This window comes from Pleurodeles waltl, chromosome 6, assembly GCF_031143425.1.
Source record: "Pleurodeles waltl isolate 20211129_DDA chromosome 6, aPleWal1.hap1.20221129, whole genome shotgun sequence".
NCBI classification, from domain to species: Eukaryota; Metazoa; Chordata; class Amphibia; order Caudata; family Salamandridae; genus Pleurodeles; species Pleurodeles waltl.
In genome coordinates, this window is record NC_090445.1 from 536021130 (window position 1) to 536041086 (window position 19957).

Here is a 19957-nt window from a genome sequence, read left to right on the forward strand (position 1 = left end):
ATCACAGAGGAGGAAGAGTCAATCATGTGACTCGAAAGGCTCCTTCGAAGAAAAACAACTTGTAACACTCTGAGCCCAACACTAGATGGCAGACTTATGCATAGCATGTGTACCTACAGTTAAACATGTTGAATATATATATATATATATATATATATATATATATACACACACACATATACACACACACACACACACACACACACACACACACACACACACACACACACACACACACACACACACACACACAATCAATTATTTATAGATGAATAATTCCAGTCAGGACTGAAAATACAGCAAAACGGTATTCTGATAAACTGAGGTTCTCCTATTGGAAGGACTCTGCTTTATGAAATGAACAGTGGTGCCTGCTTTCCAATTTTATAAGCTATGAATGTATCATGTCTAGTTTACTGCAATGACCTTTATTTTGGACTGTCCATTTATAGTATTACACAATGGCAGATTATTCAGAACTAAGCAGCATTGGCATATTATCCCTTATAACCTAACTTGCTGTGAACTACTTTAAACCCTGGTTATTCACACTATAGACATGGCTGCCTTATTTACAGCCTTGAAAAGCAGTCCTTGGCTACAAAACGCATGTTGGATCCTTAAATGATCCTGTTCCTACTTGAATAGATGAAAAAATGTCAACAATTCAACTTACTGACAGAGTTAGTACTTATTAAAGGATTCTAAAAGGAGCCTTCAGGTTTACAATTGCACACCTAGGATCAACTGGCATTTGTGAGCAGTTAGCACTGAAAACATAAACGTGTCCATTAACTACCACAACTAAATACAGTAGAACATGGCCTATGAGATGGTCCATTTTCAAAAGAAAATCATAATTGAAAAAGTGTCTCTGGGAAAAATAAGGAAGCACCATTTGTGGCACTTAAAAATAAAAAATAAATAAAAAAGACAGTTGATTAGAACCCAAAATACTTCACAATAAAAAAACCTTTAACTGAAAAGCCATCTAAATACTGCATCATAAAACAAATGCTGGAAAACTGCTTATAGGTTTGGCCCCCTGGAGGGAAATGTTGAATTTTAGCACTGCTCCTTTGAGTTGCTCATTCTTTTGGCTCTCACCTCCAACATATTGACAATACAGCTGTTCCTTGGTTGAGGGCTTCCCCTAGACTGTCATAAATCCTAGATAAATACCACAAAACATCAATGAGCTGTCAATTTCTAAAGAGTATTTGGAAAGAAATGTCTAAACTAGACTTAACGCTCCTCAGAGGACAGATTCTATTAGCAGGAAATCTGCCTAGGCTGTGATGGAAGAGACTGCCAACAGGGACTTCTAACCTTGCTGTATGTCCCTACTCCGGCAACATCAGAGTTCCACCTAAAGAACTTTGAAAGATCATCCAGTCTAGGTGTCTCACAGTTTCCTATTCTGGTTGCATATATACAAACTAGTCATAATTGTGAAACCTGTTACAATAAATTAAGGGGACCAAAAAGAGGCAGCACAATTGCTGAAAGAGCTGTAAAGGACACTGCTTGATTATTTTAGAAAAGTCTATATATTAATCGCAACTAAAGTAGCTGGTGTCATAAATTGCAAGATAAAGCCTGAACTCTCCCACTCCACCCAAAAAAGGCTTCAAAATGCTGTATGATGTACGAAATGATAGATCTGGCACTGGCTGGTTGTGGGGAGTTGGGTCTGACATTGCTGTGCAATTGAGAACAGTGAATCTTCTACGTTCCTTAAAGGAGTACTTATAAATTTCACTCGTAGTCACATGTACTTTATAAAAGCATACTGTTGAACTAAATGGTAGAAAGAAAAGAAAAAAAAAAAAAAAAAAAATACACAAACATTAGCAAAGCCAAAAGGTTTGCCCGCTGGCCGGCAGCCTTTTGGCTTTGTCACTAATTTTGCTTTGTTTAGAATTTTATTTTTAAAAACCTAAATTGTCAGAGAAGCTGTCATGCCATCAATCTTTGTAAGAAAAAAAACTGAAATCATAAAAAGCACACAGTGCCATAGTAGTTTCTAGCACTGAAGAGAACGACTTTGGGTCCACATGGGCTTTTTATGAAAGGGCACAATACAGTCCCTCCCTAGTGAAATCAACCAATGGTTTTGGTAGACTCACACAAGCATGCTGTAAAGCTGTATTAGGTACAAGAAGAATGTGAATGCCATGCAGACTAATGTTGGAGAAAGGCTGTCTGGAAGCAACTGTGTGTGTATTATACCTTTTTTCCATTAAGCTCAAAAGGTGATGGCTACCTCCAGACTTAAAACGAAAAAAAACATGCTGCCGTTATTTTACTACATATTGTTGCTTTCTGTTATTGGCAGTGCAAAAGTTGGCCACATAGTACGTCAATTAACGTGGGGCATTCTAGTGCGGTTTCCAACTACCGACTTCAAAACTAGTGCAGCCATGCTCGCTTCTAGACCCATCATATTTGTATGTTCTGTAAACACAAAGTCCAGGGTAAAAATATTTTTATTTAAAATAAAAAATAAAAACGAACTACGAGAAACAGGGGTTGTAGGAGAATCATCTGCAGAAAGAGACAGTGAACATACAATGGTGACTATGTAGCTTAACGTCTCAATTAGCTTAATTTCTTTGACAGACGTGAAAGGAAACACTGAAAATTAAGGATAAAAAAAAAAAAAAGGGATCATACTTTTACCATGCTAGCCAATAATTAGCATTATTAAAATGGCAAGGAGTTATGTAGATGTCCAGTATCCTAGATCATAAAAATACGTTATTCAATATTTTGTTAAAAATGGCGAATTAAAAATCCACATACTAACAGGTTATTTTAAATAAATTCCCACTACTCTATCTGGCAATAAATGTACAGTTAATACACCACCATTTTATGAAAGCTGCTCTTTCTTTCAGAGTTTTGCGTGACTATGTGTGCAACACTTGTTGAATTGGTTTAGAAACTACTAACGCCCGACACTGCACTTTAAGGCACAGATCAGCACATTCATATTTCTATTACCCCCCAAAAAATCTTTTAACAGAGCAGCACCTCACAAAAATAAAAATATATTTCGAAATTTAGCTTTGATGTGACACTAAAGTACAGTGCAGAATTGTTCAGGACCCTCCTTGAAACACTGGACTTAAGTGCAGTATTTCTTCACGCACACAGGCACACTTCATGGTACTCGAGCACTTCTAAATGCACAACTACTACAAAACTCCAGTCTTAGATTGTACTTTCTTGCTCTTTTAGACCATCTTCTTCAGTCTTTTCAGGAACAACTGCTACATCGTTTGATTTTTGTTTATCATTGTCGATCGAATGAGAGTCGTCTTTTGTTTCATTTTGCTTCCTCTCCTCTTCCTTTTGTTCTTTCGCCACAAGCCTGTAGTTGATTCCCATACCAATGAATAGGTATATGCCGGCAACAACGAGTATGACTCCACAAGCATAGTATGTGTATCTGTAGTCTCCATAGACGTCGTTGAGCTTGCCTAAGAAGACAAAAAAATAAAAAATAAAAATCATCAGTTGCACAGGTAGTTGGGGAATTACATCATAAAAAGGCGGAAGACCAAGCAAATCTCAGAAGTTCACTCTTTCTATTGAACTTCTATTACTAGTGTGAAGAATTCAAGTTTACATGTTTTATGCTGCAATAAATGGGAGCATTATCCAACAGCTGTATTACCCAGAAATTACTTGCAAAATAGGGTTCTCTGTTTGTGTTAAGTTGTTCTGAGAACTCGGAGTGAAATATGAAAATAAACGTGGAACTCCGATCTTTCACACGATACACAGGGCAGCTTTTGGACATCTTAAGAGCCATGAGGTAATAGAAAAAAAAAAAAAAAAAAAAAAAAAAAAACAGCTTGAAGCAGAACGTGCTAATATATAAGTAGCCAAGAGGTAATCTTTTCCATTAGGCAAAAACTAATAGTTCTTACGAGCAGGTCTGGACTCGTAATAACCACAAACCTGTGCTCCATTAACATGATAAAGTAGTAAAAGTAATAGTTAAATCTGCAGTAGTAAAACGAAACAGTGAACGCAACGAGGAAGATGGCAGAGGCCAAAGGTTTTGATTTTAGAATGGTGAAAAGGTGTGATCTACTCTGCAGCAGGTCTTTTTGGGTGGGGGGGGGTGGTGTGCGGGGGGGGGAATGGCGGGGAAAGCATGTATGAACGGTTCAGAAACCTAAGCACTGGTGAAACTATAAACACACACACCTCTCCCTCTATGCCTGCTCAACTTTGTGCCAGGTCATTGTGTAACCTCCTGCATGGCACCACAAGCTTGGTTAAGAAAAAATAAAAAAATAAAGACATAAGAAAAAAAGGCATAGAAGGGTGTTATTTGCATAGCGATGAGGCTCAGCTGTGCGTATTTCTGCATCCATCTTCATATATTCTCAAAATAAGTCCAAACTTACTGGCTTTGCTAAGGATAGTTTGGTTTTCTCAGGGAAAGGAGTATGCCTTGACGTAGGTCGCATGCCTGCAATACAAAAGGAATCAAGCCGCCCCTCAGTGATGAGAGCCCCAACGAGCCTAAAAACCACTTCATGCTGCAGGTGCTCCAGTTCAGGGGATATGGTTTTAGCATCCTGGGTGGACTGGACCAGGCACTTAATATATTTGTTCTGCTTCCTTAGGGGGGGGACATTAAAAAAGTGGACTGGAATAAGGCCATATTAATTAACAGTGGATGTCACTAGGGGCGTAGCTTGATCACTAAAACGGGAGGGGGGGGGGGGGACTTCAGATTTTCTAACAATTAAGCTTTTATACAATGTTGCAATCCATTATGCAACAAGCAGAGTGCATGAGAGGGCCTAAGGGACAATGAAAATGGAGGAATGCGGACTGGAAGGGAGTCTGCTGTCGTGGCACACGGCGCTGCTCTATGGTTGCTGCTATACCATCCCGGAGGTCTGCTGAGGTTACAGCAGTGATGGAAGTTGTAGACACTGCTGCGGTTTATTTTGTGAGGACAAGACACACACGACCACGCTGCCGGCGATCACATGATGAACAAAAAATAGAAACGAACCGATACAGGTATTTCGAGCTAGACCTAAAACGGAAATCTCACTACGTAAGCGACTTCATCCAACCACTAGCCAATCAAATGATCAGCCCTAGTAGAGGGAGATCGATGCTAGCAACATTCCCAAGACCTCTATGTACACGAGCTGCTGTACAGCCCAAGAGGTCTCTCAGCGAATTCAAAGGCCCCGAAAGCGATGCATGAAAATTAAGGCATGACGTCCTAATAATTTTACAAAGGCCAGACAGACTGCTTTTATAAAGAAAACAAAATTGATGTTATATTTGATTTAACACAGCCATGGGAAGATTAAAACAAAAGGGGACTGCATTAGGTAACAAGTTTCATGCTGCTCTTAAATACGAAGCCATAAATCAGGTGAGGATAATATCGGGAAGATGAAACACTAAGTCAACCATTTTGCGATTCAACACATCACCTGCATTTCGCAAACGACTCATTTTCCTAAATATGCTTACTCCAACCCTCCCCGGCTCCGCGGCCCCCATCAAACAGCACGGTAGAGGTGGGGTCCGGAGTGTACCTCTATTACTATCATGTTTGGGACAAACAAAACCAGAGAAGGTAGAGCTGGAGACGGGGAAAACAGGCATACTGCTGCGAGGAAAGGAATGGCTAGGTGGGGATACAGAAACTGGGACAGGAACGCAGAAGCATCCGACAGTACAAAAACGCATAGTGGCAGGAGACAATAACCGGTGACGGTTTCTTGTTGCCACTCACTGAGTGCTGCCATACTCTAATCACTAACACTTTAGACAGTGACAGGCAGACAAGCTGAAGGGAAGAGACAGATTCAATGAGCAGCCACACCGGGAGAGAGATTCAGAGACAGCAAGGGAGGAGAGTGTGGGACAGAGATTGATTTCAGTTGAGTGTTGTGGGAAGAGAGGTAAGAGAACAACGAGAGGTATGGGAGCGAATCTCGTATGTAACAATCAGAAAAAAAAAGTATATAAAAAGCCTTGTAGTTGCAACAGAAACTTAATACAGATGAAGGAAAGGATAACAACGTCGGCAGAGTAAAAGATACCCCATAGGGCTTCACAGTAAGCAAGGAGGTACACGGAGCCATGGACTTGGTAGACGACGGGGAAGGTAACGAGAAAGGGGAATCAGAGACCGGGAAGAGACTCAACTGTTTCAAGGAAAGCCTAGGACTTCCAGAGACTGGAGCAGCACAGACAGCCAGACAAAATGACCGAGGCTGCCCTCTAAACAGCGGTGCTCCCATTCCTCAAAACGGACGATGAAACGTGAACCAGTGAGCGGGGTTAACACAAACATTTGCTATTTATAGTGCCTATGACTTGACGGCTTGTCTATGTAAACAGTGTTGCTGTGCACAGAAATACAGGAAACATTCCTTACTACCTTGAACATGATCAGAACGCAAACTATCGCAATCACTTCACATAAAAGCAAACCCAAGAAAGGCAGGAGGAAGCTGCAAGAAATGATTTTTCCAGAGAGCCTGTCCCATGGTGGATAAAAGGACAGTGTTTCCGTGAGGTTAACGGGAATGACGGGTCCCCGAGTCTTCATGCGATATTCGCACGAGTGAAAAATGCACAGAGAAGGTCAAGGCACTGCTTACTACAACACGGCAATAAGACCCCCATTCCACGCAACTGCCTCACGCAGTCCCCCTCCGAATGACCTACGACTTGGGCCTAGAGCAGTGGTTCCCAAACTTTAGACTTCTGTGGACCCATACTTTATCAATAATGGAACCTAGGGACCCCCACTGATTCATTATTGAAATCCGAGGACCGCTCCCACTGAGTCATTACTGAAAGCTGGGGACCTAACCTGTTAATGTTATTTAATTTTCTAAGTAGTCGTGGACCCCCTGAGAAGGCTTTGTGGATCTCCAGGGGTCCCCAGACCACAGTTTGGGAACCACTGGCTTAGAGTGAATAAAAACAAAGTGTTGTGTACATGTACCTCCCCGTAATAGAGGGAAACATCCTTTTGAAGAAAAAGAAAAAAAAAATGTCTACTGTAATATAAAAAGCAGAAAAAATACAAGCTAACAAGGTACTTACCTTTGGTAAGGTGTTTCTGGTGGATAACCTAAGCACAGATGTCTTAACTGTATAAGTCTAGGCACCAGACTGGATACAGAATTTAAGAAATAATCATCAGAAACATTTCTCTACAACGTTTAAGACAATTCGTACTAAATGCCAAATGTAAACATTGCTCACAGTCCTTTAACGCCGTGGGTGCCCAAGACGAGCTGGTCACGCCCTCGGCAACAGTTGCCCGGTGCCGAGGATGAGACCAGCTCATCCTGCTATGGGCCCCGGGGGAGGAAGTGCTATTGCTCTCCCTGATGGCCATCACCCCCCTTCCACCAAAACCCCCCCCTCCCCTTTGAGGCGTCTGACCAGCACAGATCGGAGGAGAAACGCAAAAGCATTGGGGGGGGGGGGGGGGGGGGGGGGGGCAAAGAGGCATGAAAGGAAAGGAAATGCCTTTCCTCTCCTTTCATGTCTCTCTGAGCATCTCTGCTGGCCGATCGAAATATTTTTGTATTTCAATAAGGGGAGTGGCCCCTTGGGCAAGGACTGCTCCACAGGGGGGGCAGAAAACCACTTAAAAAAAAAAAAAAAAAAAGGATCCCTGGTGTCGTTTTTTATGTATGGGGAGCGACCCCTTAGGCGGGGGGGGGTATTTTTAGGCCATTAACCACAAGACACCAGGGAATTTTTATACTAAGGCATAAGGGGAGCGGCCCCTTTGGAAAGGGCCATTCCCCGGGAGGAGGGAGCAAATTATGTTTTAGGCCTTTTCTGCCCTCCCTGGAGGCTGATCTGTCCCCGGCTGGGGGAGGGGGGGCGCAGAAACATCTAGACACCAGGGATATACATATATATTTTTTATTTACTTTATGTTTTTTTTGTATGGGGAGCGACCCCTTAGACAAGGGTCGCTCCCTGTGGGGCAAATTATATTTTGGCCATTTCTGCCCCCCCCCCCTTGGGGGCAAAGCGGCCTATTTTTTTTAGGCCAATCTGCCCCAAAAGGGGGCAGAAACCTGTAGACACCATGGATTGGTGTGTGTGTTTTGTTTGGGGGGGGCAGCGCCTTGGGCAAGGGTGGCTCCCCAAGGGGGCACATTACTTTTGGCCATAACTGCCCTGCTTGGGAGCAGATTGGCCTATTTTTGGAAGGCCCATCAGCCCTCAAGGGTGGCAGGAAGCCCACCAGGGAAGATTTTTTTTTTCCAAAATAAGAGGTTGGGGGTATGGCCATACCCCCACCCCAAATAAATGGGGCCAAAGTTGTTCTGACCCACCAGTGGGCAGATTGGGCAACTACCCCCAATTCACACTCCGGAGGGACAGAAAGTCTACTATATGCCAGGGATTAAAAAAAAATAGTGGGGTGGTGGCTACCAACCGATATGGGCCTGGTTATGCCCCCACCCGAACTGAAGGGGCTAACTGTCTTTCAGCTCTCCCCCGCACACTAAAACATCTTCTCATAGCAAGCAAGAGGACATTAGATTATTTTTGGTTTTGTTTTACATTTGGGCCATGAGAGCTTGGTAAGTCTCAAAATTGTCCCACTTGGAATGGTGAGAGGTGCACTTTTTTTTTTTTTTTTTAAACTTTGGGATGCTACCATTTAGAAAAATCCACAAGACCTAGACACATCTGAAAACTAAACATCTAGTTGATTCCAGGGTGATGTGCTTCACATGCACCCCACACCATTTATTTACCCACAATGCCATGCAAACCTGCAACTTTTCTGGAAAGTACACCTTTTTCCCCCCACATTTTTGTGACGGAACCTTCTGGAATCTGCAGGAATCCACAAAATTCCTACCACCCAGCATTGTCTTATCTATACCGATATAATTTCTACTGCACTTTTCAGCCAAAAATTATAATTTTTTTTTTTCCAAACTGCCCTTTTGGATCCACTTTGGTTCCCCCTCAATTTCGATGTGTTTTTGGCTCTTCCCTGTCACAAGCACTTGGCCCACCTACACAAGTGCTGTATAATTTTTACCGGGAGACTGAGGGGAATGTCGGATGGTAGGAAATTTGTCCCAGTGCGGAGATCCCACATAGAAAAATGTGATTTGTTTAGCAAATAAATATGAGGTTTGCGTAGGATTCTGGGTAAGAAAACATAGGGGGATCCACGCAAGTCACACCTCCCTGGACTCCCTCGGGTGTCTAGTTTTCAGACATGTCTGGGTTTGGTAGGTTTCCCTAGATGGCTGCTCAGCCCAGGACCAAGGCCTACCCACACAAGTGAGGTACTATTTTTAATCGGGAGACTTGGGGAAATGCTGGGTGGAAGGAAATTTGTGGCTCCTCTCAGATTCCAGAACTTTCTGTCACCGAAATGTGAGGAAAAAGTGTTTTTTTAGCCAAATTTTGGGGTTTGCAAAGGATTCTGGGCAACAGAACCTGTTGAGAGCCCCACAAGTCACCCCATCTTGGATTCCCCTAGGCCTCTAGTTTTAAAAAATGCACAGGCAGGTTTGGTAGGTTTCCCTAGGTGCCGGCTGAGCTAGAGGCCAAAATCCACAGGTAGGCACTTTGCAAAAAACACCTCTGTTTTCTGTAGAAAAATGTGATGTGACCACTTTGTGTTTTGGGGCATTTCCTGTCGCGGGGCTAAGCGCCTACCCACACAAGTGAGATACCATTTTTAATCGAGGAGACTTGGGGGGGGGGGGGGGGGGGGGGGGGGGGGGAAATAGAATAGCAAAACAAGTGTTACTGACCCTTGTCTTTCTCTACATTTTCTCCTTCCAAATGTAAGACAGTGTGTAAAAAAGACGTCTATTTGAGAAATGCCCTGTAATTCACATGCTAGTATGGGCACCCCAGAATTCAGAGATGTGCAAATAACCACTGCTCCTCAGCACCTTATATTGTGCCCATTTTGTAAATACAAAGGTTTTCTTGATACCTATTTTTCACTTTTTATATTTCAGCAAATTAGTTGCTGTATACCCGGTATACCTACAAGCCCTATAGATCCCAGCAACCAGAAGATTCCTGCAGACGTAACAGAATATTGCTTTAAAAAATATGACATTGCAGGAAAAAAAGTTTGAGTAAAACGTAGAGAAAAATTGCTGTTTTTTTCACCTCAATTTCATTATTTTTTTGTTTCAGTTATTTTCTGTGGGAAACACTTGTAGGATCTACACAAATTACCCATTGCTGAATTCAGAATTTTGTCTACTTTTCAGAAATGTTTAGGTTTCTGGTGTCCAGCATTGGTTTCACACCCATTTCTGCCTGGAAGGAGGCTGAAAGCACATTTAAAAAACTTTAAAAAAAGAAACAAAAATTCGTAAAAAAATAGGGAATGTCCCAGTAAAATGGCCAAAGTTGTGTTGAAAAATTGGGTTTTCTGATTCAAGTCTGCCTGTTTCTGAATGCTGGGAAGCTGGTGATTTGAGCACCACAAACCCTTTGTTGATGCCATTTTCAGGGGGGAGAGTGTGGGGAGGGGCGACAAGCCTTCTTCTGCAGCCCTTTTTCCCATTTTTTTGAAAAAAACGAAAAGGTCACTGTATTTTGGCAAATTTCGAGCTCTCCTTCAGGGGAACCCACAAAGTCTGGCTACCTCTAGAATCCCTAGGATGTTGGAAAAAAAGAATGCAAATTTGGCCTGGGTAGCTAATGTGGACAAAACGTTATGAGGGCCTAAGCACACCCTGGCCCAACTAGCCAAAAAATGGCCTTGCACCCAAGGGGGGAAATGGCCTGGCAGGGAAGGGGTTAAAGCATGTTTGACTCTTCATTGCTTTGTCAATACAATGTGGGTGGGTCTTTCCTGGCTGGATGCAGGAAGGGTGTGAGGAGTCCAATCTCTTAAATCAGAAGCAAAATCTTGTCAAACTTGAAATACTCCATCAGAACTGCATCTCTAGACACCTGGATTCCGAACAGTGTAATGTAGATCAGAACAAGATTCTCAGTGCTCAATGTTAACTGTATGATTTCGGAAACTACTTGCCAATTCATACACAGCCACCGATTTCAGATGAGTGGACATTCAAATGAAAAAAAATATGATGAAAGCAAAAATAATATTTATAAAAAATAAACACATTTAAAAAAAAAAAAAAAAAAAAAAAACACCTTAGACTTAAAGGTTCCACGCTGCTCAGCTAAAGTTCACAGACTAACCTGAGCACCACTTTATCACACTCTTCCTCTGGTCACATGCTCACTTCCAATAAACATATGCTCCACTTGCCCACATGGGATTGTTTCAATTGCGTGCCACCACTCACATTTGTCTTTCATCCTCACAGTCTCCTATCTCCATCCTCACTCAGTCTGAAATAAAACTGGGAAAAAGCAGTTTCCTTTCATCCACATTTGTAAAATTAGTCCAAAATAAATAAATGCATACATCACTAACTTTCGGAATATGATCTTCACGTGCATTTTTTTTTTTTTTTTAGATTGTCACCCTAAATCTATCAAATCCTTGTGTTGGGAAGCCTTTTTTTTTTTTAAGTTGACTTCTTACATTTGACCAACGCCTTGAAATAGGCAAATAACTTAATTACAGCACTATCAGAGATACTTAAGACACCCTAGTCTATAGATTTGTTTCACTCTAAAAAGAGCATGAGAATTTAATTGGCTGTTGCAATTTACTCAAGAGGATGGGGTTTCTGAAATAGAACTAAGTTTGAGGAGCAGCAAAAGCGGAGGGAAAAGGGCCACTGCCAGTGATGCCCAATTCAAGTATCAAGGTAGCCCCATGATCAAACTCACTCCCCGCCAAGCAGCCATCAATGCATCATTTCGGTAGCTCACACAATATCCCGTGAGAAGCATGTATTTGGTGTGTAAAGCGAATTCCGAATACTTGATAATTACAAACAATAAAAGTTTCAAAGTAGGCCAGCCCCAGTTCAAGTACGCTTCATACAGCAAACGCTTGCCATAAATCAAAATACCTAAAGTGAGCAAGGCTAGCCAATTTTTCCAGAAGTATGCTGAAAATAAAGAAACACTAAATATTAATTAAGTTGCAGCCAACAAATACTAACAGATTTCTGCAACTCTTACTTAGGCAACAGACTTGCCTGCAAAGAAAATATTAAAATCCTTAGAGCAGTCACTGACCAGAGAAAGGCAATTAGCATCCCTACATTTTTTCATCATCTACTTATTAGGTTACTGATCGCTAGTGTCTTCAGTGACACATTTAAAAGATTGCCATCTCTATCAGTGTGCTAGAAAGGAAACGCGCCTTTCAGACACTAGTTTAGCCTTATGATGAGAAAAAAATCCTTTAGAAGTTCAAGACTATTCTAGTGTCAGAAGTTGCGCTTTAGTCAACAAGTGGCTTGGCTTGGCGTATCATCTAATAACAGCCGTTTCAACTAAATTTGACTAATGTTCACCACAGACTCACAATTCCCTACAACATATCCACCATCTTTAAATTATAATATCTCCGCTGGCTCACAGAGAAAGAAATGCAATATATGTGGGACTGAACACTTGATCCAAAAAGTATTTGTACATAAGATCTCTTCACCAAGAACGTAGGAGGGCATTGCGTGGCTCTAAAGGCATCCCAAATCGCAAAACTATTATGAAATAAGAAACAGCTCTATGGTAAAGTCACCTTCCAGATGAACATGTAGTGCATCAATTAGCACCGAGTGAAAGCAGTAGCGAGTACTTTAAATTATATGCACCACTGCAGCTTGTAATAGATTTTCGGCAAAGGAATGCTTGTTAAAAAGTGTAAACTAATAACCAGATAACGAATACAGATAACCGAAAATGTCACACTGCTGCAAGTGACACCGCGTTCAAGCCCCAGAGTAAACGCACTCCGATTAAAAAAAAATATATTTTTAGGTAAGGAAACTGATTTTCACAGTCCAAAAAAAGTCTCTCTAACATCAGTACAGCTTGTAGTGGGCTCCCAACATCTGCGAAGCATGAGAAAGGACTGTTTTGTCTGTATTTAGCAGTGGTACTACGTCAGTTAAAGCCTGTCTGACAAAGTGTGTAAATCTACAGGTCACTGGTTGAAGCTCTGGAAAAAGCAAGTGAATTTAATAATTAGATTAACACGAATACCAGACAACTTTGAAAAGCATGCACCACTTTATACTTATCTATGTACCGGCAGACATGAGGTTAAAGCTTAAATTCGCTAAGAATTAAGAACAAGGCGACGGCCATAAAAGGCGTCTAAGAGAAGAATTCTGCAAAGGCTCGAATGGAAGCTGCATTATGCGATTTAAGACTACTGCTTTATAATTTTTAAGAAAAGCGTTGTGGCAAGTGAAGTCATGTGATGCCTACAAAAAGTAATGGATCGTAGTTACGTAAAAGAGTGAATGAACTCCAAATGATGTATATACATATATACACACACACACACACACACAGCAACTAAACAAATGTGCAAGCACTCAAGGATATCCGAAACAAAAATGTATTTACTTTAAAAGTGACTGTTAGCCATACTGTTAAGCAGAGAGGCTGCAGTTACCCACGCCTAAATATTAGTGGTGTAGTGGCAATAGAGAATGGTGTAGAGTGGCACCAAGTAGAGGGGTGTAGAGGAGCACAGATGTGGGTGTAGGTAAAAACAACAAAACTTAAAATCATCTCAAAGGTATGAGGAATAAATGGCAACAAAAGACGGGTGCGATGGCAAGCATCATGAAGGTGTATATGTGTTGTTAGTATGGCGTTTGTACAATATACTACGTGAAGTGCAATTTTATTTTAGTTACACGAATAAGTAAGAAGATGCAGGCTTAGACAAGCAATGCCCCCCCCCCTCCCCCCCCCCCCCCCCCCCAAAAAAAAAGAAGGTTTTTAAAAACAGAAAGAAAATATAAAGCAGCACGAGAACTGAAAACCGAGAAGGGCCTTAAAGAACAAGTTACCTTTAAGATTATCTAGCTGCAGATTCCTCAGCTTTTAGATATTCCCCACATGCCTCAAAGGTACTGCTGAAAAGTTTCTGGACCTAGTCTGAGTGCCGGAAGGCGATGCACGGATGCCATTCTGTTTATGACGTGTTGGGCATTTATAGGCGCCAAGCTCATGTGTTGATGTCAGTTGCTTACAAGACTGTCTGCTTCCCTAAATGCAGCGCCCCAATCACAAAATGGTAGACAGTGTACAGGTTCATTCGCTTGGGATTTTATTAATGAAGAGAGTATAATTACAGAAAAGGGTGAAGGGAAGAGTTGGTGAGGAATCTGCAGCCAGATAGTATCTACCACTGTCGCGTGAGCTCTCATTATCCTAAATGAGACTACTGGATTTCTAGGCAGCAGGATCGTTCACGGTGTGGGGGACTGAGTCGGACCCACTTGGAAGGACCTCTGTCACCCTAAACCAGGTTTTGCTCCGGCTAACTAGCAGTGCCTCATTTCTCCAAAAGGGAAGAGATGATTGGGCAGCCGAGCGCATTACATCTTTTGAAACTTCTCAGGGAAGTCGTGGTCACTCAGATCCAAACCAACTCTCTCATTTACAATATGATCTCATATACAAATGACAAAGGCAGTGTACGTTTTATATAATGTTTTAATAAAACGACTGCATTTTAGATATTAAGGCGTGAGCCGCAATAACCAGAACCGTACAACACAGTAAGATTGAAATAGTCACGAGGAGAGTGAAACATAAGAATAACGCTATCATGGTGCTCAACAATTTCTACTCTCTCTCTCAGCTAGTTCTATTTCGAGCACTGCATGTTAAGCTTCTAACTTGCCTTTCTGAATCCCTGGGGAGACATCAGCCCTCATACCTGAGCAAAGGCCTGTGATCTGGTTCAGCATCTGCAACGAGGCAGTCAGCGTCTAGTTGTGGTTCTCTGGTCGGAATCTCCCTCTTGCATGTATTGGGACAAGGAAGTGTTTTTATAACTAACATGTCAGCGTGAGCACAAAATGTCCCTACGCAGGAATGCCAAAGACTAAACTCCTACCACGTCTATCGGCAATGTACCAGACTGTATGTATCCTTGACTAAAGCACAGAGTGAACAATAATGTGTTATTGAGAACTCCAGTGCTGAAGTAGGCTAAACAGTGTGATATAAAAAATAAAACAAGACCGCAGAACTGGTTATTTGAAAAATAACAGTACGAAGCCGAATAAAAGCATTTAGAGCAAAGTGCACAGAGGCTCTAAGCTGCAAGCAAAGGAATAAAATACATCCAGGGCAAAATGCACAAAGGCCTAAAGCCTGAAGCTAATGCGCAAAGGATACGTAAAACTGACCACACTACACCACAAAAAGGAAGGCAACTTGTTCTTCCGACAGACATCTAGCAGCAGATTACTCACTTCATGAGCAGTTATCAAATCAATACCTATTTAGGAGGTGGGACTGTGAATGGACTCAAGCCAGAAAGTCCTACAGGATCAAGTTGGCAAAATGCCCTTCTCTCAGTTAACTTAACTGTCCAGGCAATAGTGTTTGGTGAATATATGGAAGGACACCCACATAGCCCACTTGCAGATGTCCAGGACAGTCACTCCACATGCAGACACAGTGATAGCAGCTTTAGCCCTGGAGGAATGAGTACACAGTCGTTCTGGAGGCTGCTGTTTGGCCAATGTGTAGCAGATCTTAATGAAGAACAGTATGCAACAGGAGAGTGTTCTCTTCTGCACCACCTTGTCTTTTGTGCCAGCGACCCACAAATGCTAACTGTCCACCTGATGGTTTTTGGTACGATCCATGTAAAAAGCTCAGCACTCCTGGGGTCAAAGAGATGGAGTCTTTCCTCCTCAGAGGGGAAAGACGGGTGATGGTTTGACAATGTGGAATGGAGTCACAACTTTTAACACAAATAATGTTCGCAACCGCGGAATTAGTTTGTCTGGAAGAAGGAAGTGTATGGTGGATTGACACAAAGATTCTTATGCTAGCTCACATGCCAAGTCGAGGGGACAATGATGAGAAGTTATAGTCTTGATAGTAAGGAGTTGTTTGAGAGAGGAAAGGAATGCTTTTAATGCTAACTTGACCACCCTGAGCTCCAAAAGACCGATATGAAGCCCGGACTCCACCAGAGATCAGACAACTCTGATCTACACCTCTCACGTGGCCACCCTACCGCAGGAGTGACACATCTGTCACTACTGTTAGATCTGGTAAGGGAAGCGAGAGGGATCTGGCTCTGACCCAATCGCAGTTCAAAATCCACCACTGCAGGTCCTCCACAGTCCCCTCCAAGATCTGGACCATGCTGGAGATTCCCCTGAAGCTGGGCCCACTGGAACTTTAGATCCCACTGCAGAGCCCGAATTTGCCATCTGGCATGTGTCACCAGCAGGACGTAGGAGTGCATGAGGCCCAGCAGCCTCAGGGTCATTCACACTGAAATCCAGGTTAGAGGCTGAAACATCGGTATCACAGACTAAATATCCTGGACTCGCTGCTAGGGAGGATAGGCCCAAAACTGCACTGTATCCAGAACTGCTCCAATGAAAGGAAGAGTCTGAGAGGGAGCCAGCAGCAACTTCGGCACATTTATAGCAAATTCAGGAGGTCCTTCCTAGTCTGGATGTGGGAGATGACAGCCTGGTGTGAGATAGCCTCCAATAACCAGTCGTTGAGGTAGGAGAAGACAAGCCCCTAACATGTGCAGATAAGCTGGACCACCGCCAGCAATTTGATAAACACTGAGGGGGGCTGGTAAGGCCAAAAAGGGAGCACTGTAAACTGAAAATGCTTGCAGCCTACTGTGAACTGCAAGTAACATCTGTGGGTAGGCAGGACATGAATATGGAAGTGTGTCCTGCAAGTCCAATGCTACCCTCCAGTCTTCTGGGTCCAGGGCAGATAGGACCTGAGCCAGAGTGAACATTTTAAACTTCTCCATTTTGAGGAAGACATTGAGGGACTGGAGGTCTAGGATAGGGCACAGGCCCTTGTCCTTTTTGGGCTCTAGAAAGTAGCGGGAATAACACCCATGACCTATTTCTGGCACAGGGACCATCACTAGGAGAGCTGTAACCTCCTCGCGGATAAGTGACAATTGATCCTCTATCATCCGATCATAGGATGGTGGCATAGATCGAGGAGTAATCTCGAAGGAGTGAGAGTAGCCTCAGACTATTTGCAAAACCCACCTGTCTGATGTGATGGATTCCCAGAGGGGCAGGTGATGGCGAATCCTGCCTCCAACTGGCCCTTGATGGGGAAGCATCAGACTAGGAAGGTTAGGAGGCTGCAGCGGGAAGGGTGGTGGATTTGGCCAGCCGCTGGCCCCCCCCGATCAACGAGGACGTTGGATCCCACGTCTTCGGCCACACAGAGGTTTAACAGCATGTGCGGCACAGTGGCTGGAGGGAAAGGGATGTAGTTGGGTGCCCCTTCCGTAGCCACGAAAGGGGCAAAAAGGTAACTGAGTGGGGCGAGAGGAGCTGAGAGGCCCAAGAACCAAGCCAAAGCATGGGACTTCTTAAAGTGCTCAAATCTGCTTTATCTCCGAAGAGATGGGTGCCACTGAAGGGCATGTCCATAAGCACAGCTTAGACATCATCCGAAAAGCCAGCCGTTCTTAACTAAGCATGGCGCCTCAATCCCACTGTCGATGCAACCGTTCTACCCAGTGAGTCGGTCACTTCCAGTCCACATCGTAGCGCAAAATTAGCTGCGTCCCTCCCATCAGCAACAGCTTGAGAGAGTGCCCAAGCTCTCAGGGGTGGGATGTTGGGTCAGGAATACTGGGCCATTATGCACAGACCTATGGCGGGTGATTGTCCTATTAACAGGAGCCCCTGTGTTGGGTTTGGAACACGTCCCCAGCAGGACATCAGTCAGGGACTCACTGAAGGGCAAGAGGGCTTATGAAGAGGAAGCCCCAGGTTGAAGCAACTCAATCATGAGATTGGTCCGGGCGGCCACAGAAGCTCAAGGCCTCAGACCTTGGCGCCTCTCCTTCGCACCACTGAATAAGACGCTCCCTCCTCTGTAGCCACAAAAGAGGGAGAAAGCATGCCAGCATCAGGGAGAAGTGTCTAGACCATTGGCTTCACCTAGGTTCTGAGCCCAGTCCATGGGGGTCATTAAGATGGTATTCAAAGGGGTCCAGCAACCCCTTCATACTATCACCGTAACCGTACCCATAGGAATATGGGTCAGGATCTGACCTAGGGAGCAAGGTCCCCGTCAGTCAATCTGTGTTGAGCGACACCAGTCTGGCTCCGTGTAAGAGTCAGCAGTAAGTATGGGAGCGACACCAACTGCAGGCCTGGGCGGTGTCAGAAGCATCAACATCTGCACTATCACTGGGAAAGTTAGTAGTGGCATGAGAGATGCTGGTGGGGATCCAGAAACTGATCCCTGGGTGCCCTCCATGGCAGAGGCTGAAGCTGCCGGCAAGGAACCCAAGAGGACCCCTTCTGAACCCACAGGGCCCACCCAAAGGCGGTCCCAGCAGGCTCAGACTACCCAAAAAATAAGGTGCATAGGCTCAAAACTCAGAGTTGGGCAGGAATAGCTTTGGGTCCTGGAAACTCTGGGAGGTGCGGTGCTGACCAAGAAGTAGGCTCAGAGAATGGAGGCCTAGAGCAACAACACTTCTTTACCTGCACTGCATCATCCGACCTGCACAGTGAAGTCAAAGAACATTTGCGCTTCTTCAATTTCTTCTTAGGATGGGACGACAAAGAGTGTGGGCTCTGTGAGCAGCCTCGGTACCATCCTCTCGACCAAGACCAGGAGTGACGCCGGGCCAAGCGCCTGGCTGCAAGAAGCTTTAGGGACTGCTCCCCCAAAGCCTACAAGTTAATGGCACTGGCACTCAGAGCACAACTTCAGGTCGTGCTTCAAACAACAAAGACACACAAGGTGCGGATCAGTCACAGACATCATCCGATAACAGGAGTCGTAGGGCTTGAACCTGATCTTCCATGACAACAGCTCGACGCACCCACCAGAAAGTCAAAAAATGTTCAACAAAAGTCGAAAAGGCCAGTCAAAAAGTGACTGTGGGGTAGGTCTTCTTCAGATTTGCGTGTACGCTGGTGCAGAAAGAAAAGAGCCAACATCAGCACACTATGGTGGCACCTACATACAACATCATATCCAGCAAATACAACACCAACGACAGACACAGAGTCAACAACCACCACCACCACCTAACTGCACACAGGGGTACTGCTTAATTTTTTTTTCTTGATCCAGACTGACGCCTGGGGGAAAATTCCAAGCTAAGGAACCTGCAACTAGAAGTCTATCAGATAAATAAAACTTTGCAATTTTATTTTTTGCTGGGCACATTTTTGCCAGTCACAAGCCTTCGGTTAGCTGTGCACTAGAAGGTAAAAAGAACAAAACTGTACTTCCGTCAGTTCTGGAGCAGGGGATGGACACTGATTAAGTTGAATCAATAAGTGGTTAGTGCCTGTTCCAGACAGAGGAGCGGATATGATGCTAAGCCTTCAGTGACAAATAAAAGAGGATCTAAAGAAGAGTACCACACAATCCAACAAATGGTAAACGACGGAGGGCTCCAAACTTTTTACTGTGCACAACAGTCTCGCAAGCGAGACGCATGTGCCAGCACAAGCACTCGCAGGCTCAACCCTAAAAATGACCTTAGACAAAAAGATAGAAATAGGTGGCAATGTTTTCATCAGTAATTCTTTCAACCCCGAATGGCTAAACTACAAATGTAATACAGCTACATCAGTCAGACTCTTCTACTCACAGTTATATGTCTGCTGGTTGTCCAAAAACATGCGATATCCAGGCCATTAACCGAGGTGCAGGTTATGATTTTTCATTGTGTACTGGCCAGGAGCAATTTACACTTAAATTCTAATCAATGAAAAATGAGAATGAAGAAAAGCTATGCATTGCGGCATATGAACATGATTCGAAGTTCAGG

General features: G+C 43.6%; 1 protein-coding gene across 2 annotated transcripts in view; it reads right to left on the minus strand.

Moving 5' to 3' along the window:
* Nucleotides 1-2471: 2471 nt before the first annotated feature.
* Nucleotides 2472-19957, minus strand: part of SLC16A1 (solute carrier family 16 member 1) — a 61677-nt gene continuing 44191 nt past the window's right edge. For both annotated transcript variants that reach the window (XM_069238688.1, XM_069238689.1), the window contains one exon: nucleotides 2472-3485. In XM_069238688.1, the coding sequence (XP_069094789.1) occupies nucleotides 3217-3485 (269 nt within the window). In that variant the 3' untranslated portion in view covers nucleotides 2472-3216. The remainder of the gene's footprint in view (nucleotides 3486-19957) is intronic.